A 12,353-nucleotide genomic window follows, 5' to 3' on the forward strand; every position below is an offset into this window, starting at 1 on the left:
CTGCCATCGGATCAGTGCGGTGCGCTGGCCGCAGCGCGCCGGCCATTGGAGGGTGAACCAACGGCAAAGGAAGACCTTTCTCTCTCTCTCACTATCCACTCTGCCTGTCAAGAAAAATGTATATAGTTTATTTTTTAAAACAATTTATTTACTTATTTGAAAGGCAGAATTACAGAAAAAGAGGGGTAAGAGACAGAGAGAAAGGTCTTCCTTCTGTTGGTTCACTCTCCAGATGTCTACAACGGCCAGAGCTGGGCTGGTCTGAAGTTAGGAGCTTCTTCCAGGTCTCCCACATGGATGCAGAGTCCCAAGCACTCAAGCCATCTTCCGCTGCCTTCCCAGCCACATAACAGGGAGCTGGACCAGAAGTAGAGCAGCTGGGACTCCAACTAGCACCCATATGGGATGCCGGCACTGCAGGCAGCAGCTTAACCCGTTATGCCACAGTGCTAGCCCCAGTTTATGTTTATTTTAACCACAATTTAAGAATTGGTGAAAATGGGGGTGAACGTATTGGTGCAGTGGGGTAAACCACTGCTTGGGGTGCCTGCATTCCAAACTGGAGGGCCTGGTTCAAGTCTCAGCTTCTCCGCTCTAGATCCAGCGCCCTGCTACTGCACACCCTAAGAGGCAGCCGGCAATGCCCAAGTGCTTGAGCCCCTGCCACCCACACGGGAGACCTGTAGAGCGCCTGGCTCCTGCCTCTGGCGTGGCCCGGCCCTGGCTGCCGCAAGCATTTGGGGAGTGAGCCAGTAGGTGGAAGATGGATCTCTTTCTCTCTGCCGTTCTCTATCACTCTGTCTTTCAAACACATAAATAAAGGTAAAGATGATGCTTCACATGATGTTGATAATGGAATATAGCAGTCACGCTGAATTGTGTGAGTGAAGTGCAAGGTGACATAGCCCAGAGACGCTGTGTGACAGCAGGAGGCCCCGCTGTGGAGGAGCCCCAGGAAAGCTCCCAAAGCCCCCAGACTGCCAACCACAGCACAGGGCCACCTGGCGGCCCCATCGCCACGCTCAGGGCAAGCTGGCCGGGGTGGCCTGCAAAGCCGACCCTGCTGACGCCCACCGCGAGCGAGGCTGTGTGCTGCATCCACCTCAGAAGGCCTCAGCCCGGGCAGCTCCCAGGGAGAGGGAAGGGCAGGCACACTCCACGCTCCACACACACACGGGCGGCCACCGTGCCAGGTGCACGGCTCCTTCCTCTCCAGGCAGGAAGCCCTACATCAGCACCCTGGGAGGCTGCCCGCCCCCCGCCCCCAGCAGAGACAGGCACCTTTAGCACCGGCAAAAGCTCCAGGGCGGTTTTCCTTTGGTATCAAAGGCTGTACTTCAGGGTCACCAGAACAGCCAGGAGCCTTCCCACGGTCTCGTGCAGCTTAGCCAAGGTCAAGGACCATCTTTAAGATGTCAACTAATGGGGCTGCCATGTGGCCCAGCAGGTTGAGCCTGCGATGGTGGCATCACACAAGGCACCAATTTGAGTCCCGGCTGCTCCACTTCTGATCCAGCTCCCTGCTAAGGTGCCTGAGAAAACAGCGCAAGTGGCCCAGGTGCTTGGGCCCCTGCACCCACGTGGGAGATGTGGACAGAGTTCCAGGTTCCTGGCTTCAGCCTGGCCCAGCTGTCTGAAGAATGAACGAGTGGATGGAAGACCTCTCTCTCTCTCTCTCTCCTTCTCTGTAACTCTGCCTTTCAAATACAGAAATAAATCCCACGTAAAACAGAAAAGATGTCAACTAATTTTCAACAAAAGCTCCAAAGCAACATAATACAGAAAGGATGGCAGCTTCAACAAGTGGGGCCAGAATGACCGACGGCCACACACAGGGCGGGGACGGGCGAGCCGACCCCGCGCCACGTGGACACAGGAACAGCGAGCAGATCACAGGCGTGGCTGGGACAGTGAGAGCTGGAAAAGCTGCACACGACCAGCCGTGACCGCAAGCTTTGCCAGCGCGGAGTGACCAGCTCTCCCACAGCTGCAGGCGAGTGGCCACCAGCACTCCGTGCCACGGGACGTGACGAGAGCCTCCCCGAGCAGCTCTGGGACCAGCAATGCCTCCTACTCTGTCCCGGGACCACCGCTTCTGCCCCAAACCGCATCCACGTCCACCAGCCCTGCAGGGCGGAGCCAGGCCCGCGCCCCGCCCCGCCCCGCCCCGCCCCCAGGCCGCCTCACCTGATAGTCCTTCTGCAGCTGCACGGTGTGCACGAGGCTCTTGTCCAGGCACAGGGCCGCCAGCTTCCGGCAGGTGCGCCGCACGTTCAGGATCAGGTCTGTGCTGGGCACGTGGCTCAGGATGTGCAGCAGGATCTCGTCCGAGAAGCCCAGCAGGTGGGTGCCGCTGGCCACCCCGGCCGCCGCGGGGGCTGCGTCCTCGTCACTGGACATGTCCTGAAAATCAGAGGGGACACCAGATTCCCACGGGATCCCCACGGGCAGCCACCAGCCCGGCCGGCCCAGCTGGGGAGAGAAGAGAGGCCCCCTTCAGTCTGTGGGAAAGAAGGTGGGTTTAGCAAAACCCTTAAGTGCACGGCAGGAGACTCCAGAGTCTTTCCAACCTGCAAACCAGGATCTCTCTTCTACAGGGAACACGGACACAGCAGGCTCAGCCCCCCGGTTCTACAGTGAACACGGACACAGCAGGTTCAGCCCCCCGCTTCTACAGTGAACACGGACACAGCAGGCTCAGCCCCCCCGCTTCTACAGGGAACACGGACACAGCAGGTTCAGGCCCCCACGACGCCCGCCCCCCGCTGGAGCACTGGGATGCAGTCCCAACGCTGCTTCTGATCCAGCTCCCTGCTAACGCGCCTGAGCAGCAGAGGCTGGCCCACCCACGTGGGAGAGCAGGATGGAGTGCCCGCCTCCTGCTGTCAGCCCGGCTCAGCCGCCTACTGCTGAAGGCATTGGGGGGAATTAACCGGAAATCTATCCTCTGTCAAATAAATAAAGTGAATCAACATTTTAAAATGATACATTTATGCATTTTAAAAAACTAAAGGATAGGCCGGCACCGTGGCTCACTAGGCTAATCCTCCACCTTGCAGCGCCGGCACACCGGGTTCTAGTCCCGGTCGAGGCGCCGGATTCTGTCCCGGTTGCCCCTCTTCCAGGCCAGCTCTCTGCTGTGGCCAGGGAGTGCAGTGGAGGATGGCCCAGGTGCTTGGGCCCTGCACCCCATGGGAGACCAGGAAAAGCACCTGGCTCCTGCCATCAGATCAGCACGGTGCACCGGCCGCAGCGGCCATTGGAGGGTGAACCAACGGCAAAAGGAAGACCTTTCTCTCTGTCTCTCTCTCTCACTGTCCACTCTGCCTGTCAAAAATTAAAAAATTTTAAAAATTTAAAAATTAAAAAAAACTAAAGGATTAGGACCAGTCACCAAGGCCCTCCACTATGTAGCTGCCGCCCCCTCCCCTCTGTCCCAAATGTCAAGGCAGACGAATCTGGCAAACCCTGGAGACCTGCTGAGCACAAGACGGGCGCCCTCGCCACCCAGAGCTGCTGTGGCAGTGACACGACACCGTCACGTGTGTCAAGTCCCCAGAGCAACGTCTGGGACAGAGGCCCGCCTTGGGGGAGGTGAAACTGGAGGGACCGCCCCAGAGGAGGAGGCTGCACGAAGCCTCCTGAAGGCACAGCCGCAGGGACCGCCCCGCTCTCCCCGGCTGCTCTGGGCGAGCCGTGCTGACACCCCCACACCAGCACATGACAGGCCTGTGTCTGCACTGCAGGGGCAAGCCTCGCCTGCCATCAGTCCCCAAGTCACACGGCGCAGCACACGCTGACAGCCACTCCACTGTCTTACATGTCCGCGGGTCACCTGCAGACACGACGCCACTTGACAGCAGGGAGCGGAGCGCCCCCGGGGGCCGGGGACCAGACACCAGGCGAAGGAGCATCTCCCTTGCTGAGATCTCCGGCGAAACACAGGACACCCTGTCCTAGGGGGCCACGGGCCTCTGCTCCCAATGGCCCGGGCTTTTGGATGCGCAGGAGTGACCTCCGCCACTCTGCCAGTGACACAGGAAATGCCAGGACAAAGGAATGCCGCGGACCCCGAGGACCCCGGCCGAGGGGAGCAGGGACCCTGCCCCTCTAGTGACCACTCCCAGAAGAGCACCTGGAGTCGCTGCCTTCCTGCCTACAGCAGGCCCTGTCCCCACCCTGCTTCCTGTTCCCATGTGCAGCTCTGGGTCTGAAAGCCCTGCTGCTGCCATGGCAACCGTGAAGGCCTGGCAGAGAGCCGTCTGCACACGCCACGCAGGCTCGCGCTCTCCCGGGAACTGACAGCAACGTCCCTCTCACCCCTCCTGCCCAGCCCTCGGCAGACCCAGACAGGTGTCCAGGGATCAAAGAAGGATCCTGCACCTTCCACTAGAGAACACCACCGCGGACACCCAGGAAGGGACGGGGCCGACGCCAGGGCCCGGGGCTTCTCTGTCCTCCCCACGCCCTTCCGCAGGAGGCGGGAGGCAGCTGCACGCCAGGCCACCGCTGCACTGCGTCCCTTTGTTCGGGTCTGCTGTTGGCGGCAGCAGTGACTCCCTGGTGGCACGGGGTCTCCCAGACGCCACACCACCCAGGCACCTCTTAAGACGCAGCGACGCTGGGGCAGGCACCTGCCATGCTGCCATCCCACAGGCGCATGGGCTCAATCTTAACCACGCTGCTTCCCATACAGCTCCCTGCTAACGCGCCCGGCAGCGCCACAGAGGACTGGACCCCCGCCACCCCCGTGGGGGACCAGATGGAATCCCCTCGCCCTGGCTGTTGCGGCCATCTGGGAAGTGAACCAGTGGATGAAAGATATTTCTTTCTCTTTCTCCCTCCCCGCCCCCTCCTTTCTGCCTTCAAATAAATAATCTTAAAAAAAAAATCAGGGTGCTGACACTGTGGCACAGTGGGTTAATCCCGCAGCGCCAGCATCCCATATGGGCACCAGTTCTAGACCCCGCTGCTCCTCTTCCCATCCAGCTCTCTGCTATGGCCTGGGACAGCAGTGGAAGATGGCCCAAGTGCTTGGACCCCTGTGCCCGCGTGGGAGACCTGGAAGAAGCTCCTGGCTCCTGATCAGCGCAGCTCCAGCCGCTGCAGCCATCTGGGGAGTAAACAACGGAGGGAAGAGCTTTCTCTCTGTCTCTACCTCTCTCTGTCTGTAACTCTACCTCTCAAATAAATAAAATCTTTAAAAAAAAAAAATTAGAAGTCACAGAGGGGAAAAAAGATAAAACCAGCAAGGACTTTCAAAACCAGATACTGCAATTCTGAAATCAGATATCAGGAATCAGATATCTGAAATCAGATAGCAATGCACAGCCTTATGCATACAGCTTAAAGAAAAAAACCTGAACTGTGGGGCCCACGATGTGGCACAGTGGCTAAACCCCCATCTGCAACACCAGTGTCTCATGTGGGCACTGGTTCAAGTCCTGGTTGCTCCACTTCCAATCCAGCTTCCTGCTAACACACCTAGGAAAGCAGCGGATGATGGCCCTGTCACCACCGACATGGGAGACCTGGACAGTACCTGGCTCCTGGTTTTGGCTGGGTTGCTGCAGACATTTTTTGTTGTTTGTTTTGTTTTGTTTGTTTTTGACAGGCAGAGTGGACAATGAAAGAGAGAGAGAGACAGAGAGAAAGGTCTTCCTTTGCCGTTGGTTCACCCTCCAATGGCCGCTGTGGCCAGCGTGCTGCAGCCGGCGCACCGCGCTGATCCGATGGCAGGAGCCAGGTGCTTCTCCTGGTCTCCCATGGGGTGCAGGGCCCAAGCACTTGGGCCATCCTCCACTGCACTCCCTGGCCACAGCAGAGAGCTGGCCTGGAAGAGGGGCAACCGGGACAGAATCCGGCGCCCCGACCAGGACTAGAACTCGGTGTGCCGGCGCTGCAAGGCGGAGGATTAGCCTAGTGAGCCACGGCGCCGGCCGCTGCAGACATTTTTTAAAAGACTTTTTTATTTGTTTGTTCGTTTGAAAGACAAGGTGGCAGAGGAAAAAACAAGAGCAACAAAGACAGACATAGATCTTCCATCTGCTGGTTCACTCCCTACATGTCCACAACAGCCTGGGTCGGGCCAGGCTGGAACCAGGAGCTCCATCCGGGTCTCCCAGATGGGTAGCAGAGACCCAGGAAGTTGGCCCGTCATCCACTGTTTTCTCGGGTGCAGTAGCAGGGAGCTGGGTAAGAAGTGGCGCCACAATGCTGGCCCCTGTTGCAGGCATTTGGGAATGAACCCACAGATGGAAGACATGTGTCTCCCTATCACTTTGCCTTTCAAATAAATAAATCTTGAAAGAAAAAAAAAAAAGACACTAGGAAAGATGTCCACATTCCCTGGTTCACTGCCCAGCTGCAAGCCCAAGTGGGGAGACCCGGATGGGGTTCCTGGCTCCCGGATTCATCACAGGCATTTGCAAAGTGAACCAGGGATGGGATTCTGTTCTCCCTCAAAAAAAGGGCAGAGGGAGCCGGCGCAGTGGCTCACTTGGTTAATCCTCCACCTGCAGCGCCGGCACCCCATATGGGCACCGGGTTCCAGTTCCGGTTGCCCCTCTTCCAGGCCAGCTCTCTGCTGTGGCCCGGGAGTGCAGTGGAGGATGGCCCAGGTGCTTGGGCCCTGCACCCCATGGGAGACCAGGAAGAGGCACCTGGCTCCTGGCTTTGGATCGGCGCAGCGCACCAGCCGTAGCAGCCATTTGGGGGTGAACCAATGGAAGGAAGACCTTTCTCCCTGTCTCTCTCTCTGTCTATAACTCTACCTGTCAAATGAAAAACAAAACAAAACAGCAGAAAGGAGAACCTGCTTGGGGAGCCCGGGTTTCTGGGTTGGAGTCCCGGCTCTGCCTTTGACTCCAGCTCCCTGCCAATACGCACCCTGGGAGGCCCCAGACCACGGGCAGTCTCCGTCACCCACCGGGACCCCAGACTGTTTGAGGCTCCTGGCTAACAGACACTCGGAGACTGAGCCACAGACGGAGGTATGTGTGTGTGTGCGTGTCCTTCGGATACACAGACAGAAGTTTCTCAAGTGTCAATCACACAATGAAGGAACTATATCGCAATGAATGTGCAAAGCTTGAGCGTCCCAGAGGCCGGGGGCGCCGAGCCACACCAGGCTCCCATCTTTCCTCCACCCAGGAGAAGCCCCCGGGGCAACCCGCAGGACCAGGACGCGGCAACACCCAGCTGACAGGCCCCCACGCCCCCCGCCGCACCCCACCGCCACCAAGCCCGATCCACCGACCCGGCCGGGCTGCCCCAGAGCCCCTCCCCGGCAATTCTGTCATCCCTCTGCAGCTGGCCCGCGTACTGCTCCTGACAAGCGAGGGGCCATTTCCGAGCCAAATTCAGTCCAGATAAAGAGGCGCCGGCAGCAGCCCCCAGCCGTCTTCCCCTCCACTCTCCGACTCCTTCCCGCTCCCTAGAACTCGGGCAAGCCCCTGAGACCCACGCGGGACGGTCTGAGTCCCCGAGTGACAGACAGAAGCAGGGGCGCACACAGGTGGGCAGGAAGCCACCAGGGTCTCCAGGAGACCCCCGATTCGCGGAGCGGCCTGGAAGGGGCCCCAGCGCGAGTCCCGAGCCTCCAGGTGAAATGGCTTTTCCTCCACTCGCGCCAATTCAGAGAGGAGGAGGGCGGCGGAGGCCAACGCAGCACCCGGAGATGCACTACGCGGGTGGGCAGTGGGCACGGAGCGGCCGCGTCCCGGACCCACGGCGCAGGAGCGCGGGGCCGGGGCCTGGGGGCGGCCGAAGAGGGCCGGGGGCCGGCCTGTGCCGCCAGGGGCAGCGCGCGGGACGGGGCAAAGGCCAGGGAGGCGAGGTCAGGCCCCGGCCGAGCAGAGCTCGGGACGGGCAGGACCAGCCGGGCAGGGGCCCAGAAGGCAAAGGAGACACAGGGTGGCCGGGGCTCGGGGCGGGCAGCGAGCAGAGCCGCCAGGCGCGGGCCCGTACCTCTCCGGAGCTCGCCATGTTGCGGGCCGGTCGGCCGTGTCCGCTGGAGCCGCGGCCCCGGGAACCGAAGCCGGCCCCGCCAGGGATGCTCCAAGCCGGGGCGTCCGCGGCTCACCAGAGACCGCGGCCGGGGGCGGGGCCTCGGCCACTTCCGGCGCCCGCGGAACGCACTTCCGTCCGCGCCCGGGCGGGCCCTCGCTCGGCGGCCATGTTGGGTGTGGCGCTGCCCGGGCGCGGAGCAACCGAGAAAGCCGCCATTGGCTTCCGCCTGCTCGCAGGGCTCGGTCCCCAGCTCCCCTGCCCTTTGCGCGCCTCTCTGCAGCCATCCTGGCCTCCTCCTGTGGTCCCGGACCGCTGCCCCTGCCCACTGCCTGCTGTTAGCAGCGTCAGCCACAGCCTCCCTGGGCCCCCGGCCCGCGCGCGTCTTCCTGGGGCTCTGCACCTGCCAAGCTGCTGTTAGCGCTTCGTTTATACCCCCCCCCCCCCAGTGCTTGACCACAGAGGCAGAATCTGCCACCTCCCTGCGTGGCTCAGCCCTGAGGGAGTATTTGCTGGACGCCCTTGCTGCTAGCATTTGCCTGTAACGGGGTAGTGTATGAATTTAAAAAAAAAAAAATTTTTTTTTTTCTTGTTTAAATCATTCCTGGAGTCAGAAAGAAGTGCGTTTGGTTTCGGTGCAAAGTAGCGCGAAGCCTGGGCCGGGGCCCCCGCACCCCACATCCGAGTGCCCCTCTGAGTCCCCGCAGCTGGCCTTGGGATCCAGTTCCCTGCCCGCGCGCCTGGGGAAGCTTGGCCCTGAGCCCCTGCACGCACGTGGGAGACACAGATGGAGCTCGCGGCTCCTGGCTTCCGTCTGACCCGGCCCTGGCTGCTGGGGGCACCTGCGGCGTGAACTTGTCCATGGGAGATGTCTCTCCCTCTCTCTGGCTGTGCCAGTCTGCCTTTCAAATAATTCGGTTTTTAATTTTTTTTTTTAAAGATGGTGGGGCTGTTGGCACAGTGGGTTTAACCGACACCTCTGGCTCTGGCACTGGCCCTGGCTCGAGTCCCGGCTGCTCCACTTCCGATCCAGCTCTCTGCTAATGCACCTGGGAACCAGTGGAAGGTGGCCCAAGTGCACGGCCCCTGCCACGCATGTGGGCTCCTGTGGGCTTGGCCTGGGTCAGTCCCTGGCCATTGCAGCCATCTGGAGAGTGAACCAGCAGACGGAAGACCTCTCTCCCTCTTCTCCCTCTGTCACTGACTTTCCAATAAATAACTCTTTTAGAAAAGTTTAATAAAACAATTTTAAAAAGAAGACCGTACATGTTCCTAGGGCACACCGTGTTTTCCAACATTGCGTAATGTGCACATCAAGATAAGCATATTTGTCTCCTCAAGCATGTTATCATTTGTGGGGAAAACATTCCAGATCCTCCCAGCCTTTTTTTTTTGGGGGGGGGGGGGGGTTTTCGTCTTCCAAGGAAACAGTCGCTGGATTCGAGGGACCTTCTAATCCAGTCTGAGCTCATCTCAGCTGATTGCCATCTGCAGAGCCTCCTTCCAGATACGGTCACATTCTGAGGTCCCAGGTGCACAGGAATCCCCGGAGTCACTCCCAGGCCGGCAGCCTCGGATCATGCCCCGCCCCCAGGCTCCCGCCTCTGTGGAGCCCCAGCGGGGCAGGGCGGGCAGTGCCTGGACGGTTACTCACCAGCTAAGCACAACTTCAGACAAAGACCCGCGCCAGTGGGGGTTCAGTTCCAGCTGCAGCAAGCATGGGGTGTGTGTGTGTGTGTGTGTGTGTCCAGGATGTGTGTGTGAATTCCAGCTCCAGCAAGTATGGTGTGGGGGGGGTGGGGGTGTGACGTTCCCAGGGACCATGTGTGGGTGTGTGTGTGAGGTTCCCAGGGGTCGTGTGTGTGTGTGTGTCTGGGTGTGTGTGTGAGGTTCCCGGGGCCATATGTGTGTGTGTGTGTGTGGTGGGTGTGTCTGGGGTGTATGTGTGAGGTTCCCAGGGGCCGTGTGTGTGTGTGTGTGTGTGTGTGTGTGTCTGGGGTGAGTGTGTGAGGTTCCCAGGGGCCATGGGGGGGTGTGAGGTTCCTGGGGGCCGTGTGGGGGGGGTGGGGGGTGTGAGGTTCCCGGGGGCCGTGTGTGTGTGTGGGGGGTGTGTGTGAGGTTCCCGGGGGCCATGTGTGTGTGTGTGGGGTGTGTGTGTGAATTCCAGCTCCAGCAAGTATGGTGTGGGGGGGGAGGTGTGAGGTTCCCGGGGGCCGTGTGTGTGGGTGTGTGTGTGTGTGTGTGAGGTTCCCGGGGGCTGTGTGTGTGTCCGGGTGTGTGTGAGGTTCCCGGGGGCCCAAGTGTCTCCCACACTCTCCCCCACCCCCAGCTTCCTCTCTCCCTGCCCAGCCCTGCAGGCAGCTGTGACCCTACCCAGCAGGCCTCCTGCCCACCTCCCAGCAGGGCCCCGGCGCCCCGCCCCACCCCGCCCCACCCGGTCTGGGAGGAGGCAGGTTTCCCCTGCGGCTTCCTCGTCCCCTTCCCCGGAACAGGGCATGGCAGCAGCCGGTCGGTGACAAACGTTGGCCGCAGAAGCGAGATCGTGGGATCGGTGTCCAGCGTCCTGGCGCCATGCAGTCCCTGATGCTGTCACCAAGGTCCACGTGAGGAGGGCGCCTCAGGTCGGGTCAGCGTGGTCTTTCGCCCCCCACCCCCTCATAGTCCGTCCACGGGAATGTCACCTGTCCATGGTGGGGTCAACGCTGTCATCTTGCAGAGCACAGAACTCCACAAGAGACCAAAGCTGGGATTTGAACTCCAGAACCTACCAGAAGCAGCCGAGCAAGGGCTCTGATTCAGCCCCTGGGCTATGGCAGGGTGGAGAGAACCCTCCAACCCTCTCCCCTCGGCCTGGGAGGGATGAATGGGGGCTTTGATGAAGCCTGCTGGGAGATCCCGCCTCCCCATGGTGGCCTTACCTGTGCCACACACAGGCCATCTTCAGAGACAGCCTCCTCAGAACTTTTGTTTTGTTTTGTTTTCATTTTTATGTATTTGAAAGGCACAGTTACAGAGAGACAGACAGGTCCTCCATCCACTCCCCAGATGGCTGCAAGGGCCGGAGCTGCGCCAATCTGAAGTCAGGAGCCAGGAGCTTCTTCCGGGTCTCCCATATGGGTGCAGGGGCCCAAGCACTTGGGCCATCTTCTACTGCTTTCCCAGGCCACAGCAGAGAGCTGGATCAGAAGCAGAGCAGACAGGACTCAAACCAGTGCCCACATGGGATGCTGGCACTGCAGGTGGTGGCTTTACCCACTAAGCCACAGCGCTGGCCCCCAGGCTAGGGTTTTGAAGGCTCCATGAATTCTCTGAGCTCCACCAATTCCACATTGACTTTTTAAAAAAATTTATTTATTCTAATGGTTTATTTTGCAGGGCGTAACAGCTTAAAACACCGCCTGCAACGCTGGCCATATGGGTACCAGCTCCCCACTAGTGCGCCTGGGAAAGCAGTGGAAGATGGTCCAAGTGCTTGGGCCCCTGCACCAACATGGGAGACCCAGAAGGAGCTCCGGGCTCCTGGCTTCGGCCTGGCCCAGCCCCAGCCATTAATGGCGGCCATTTGGGGAATGGATCAGTGAATGGATGCTCTCTCTCTCTCTCTCTTAGTAACTCAGGAAAGAAGGTGCCCTTCCCCCAGACGATGGAAGTCTTCCACACAAAAAAGGGCCGGGGCAGGAGAGGTGGAGCACAGGAAGAAACCTCGGCTCCCGCGACGGGTGGCACAGACCCACGCGAGCCTGTAGGACACACAGCCGCGGGCAGGCGGGACCCAGGGTGAAGGTGAGGTCTCAGCCAACGCCGTCTGCGCAGGGTGACAATCGCAGCCCTCGTATGAGCACTGGGGAGGCTCTGGGCCTGCAGGACAAGGAGCGTGACTGTGGTCCCTTGGAAGCAGCAAGTCCCTTAGTTTTTTTTCAGTGCACGTCTGACCTTGTGGCTCATCTCTGCACAGGGCCTGTGCACGTGCTGCGTGCTGTCCTGGGGTGCGACTCTGGCTGATTCCTCTTCGTCTTCCCCCACCCTGTGACCTCCCGTGCCCTCAGTGTTCCTGGGTGACATCTGTCACAGCGGGCCACCAGGCGTCCGCACAAGAGGCTGCTGGACACTCAACATGGGGTCTGTGTGATTGAGCATCAAATCCCTACCTTGGCATAAGTGAGACAGCCACAGGCAGCCAGTGGCACCCACAGGAGACGGTGCGACAAGCTTAAAGGACAGCAAGGGCGGGACAATGGCCCCGTGTCACTGCTGTACCCCCAACACCTAGCACAACGTGGCTGCTCCAAACACAAGCACAGGGTGCGTGGTGATTGAACAGGTTCCGTCCCCCGAGGGTCTCCAGG

The 12,353-nt window shown here is 60.1% G+C and overlaps 1 protein-coding gene across 3 annotated transcripts in view; it reads right to left on the reverse strand.

Annotated features, from left to right (window-relative positions):
• Window positions 1–8,590, reverse strand: part of FBXL18 (F-box and leucine rich repeat protein 18) — a 28,568-nt gene extending 19,978 nt beyond the window's left edge. For all 3 annotated transcript variants that reach the window (XR_007916497.3, XR_007916498.3, XM_051839045.3), the window contains exons 1-2: window positions 7,969–8,590; window positions 2,188–2,403 (exon numbers count right to left, since the gene is read on the reverse strand). Coding sequence is in view for 1 of the 3 variants with exons in the window: in XM_051839045.3 (XP_051695005.3) it covers window positions 2,188–2,403; window positions 7,969–7,986 (234 nt within the window). In the remaining 2 variants the exon portion in view is untranslated. The remainder of the gene's footprint in view (window positions 1–2,187; window positions 2,404–7,968) is intronic.
• Between the last annotated feature and the right edge of the window lie 3,763 nt (window positions 8,591–12,353).

Source organism: Oryctolagus cuniculus, chromosome 19 (genome assembly GCF_051225735.1).
Source record: "Oryctolagus cuniculus isolate XC-2025 breed Fujian yellow rabbit chromosome 19, ASM5122573v1, whole genome shotgun sequence".
Lineage (NCBI taxonomy): Eukaryota > Metazoa > Chordata > Mammalia > Lagomorpha > Leporidae > Oryctolagus > Oryctolagus cuniculus.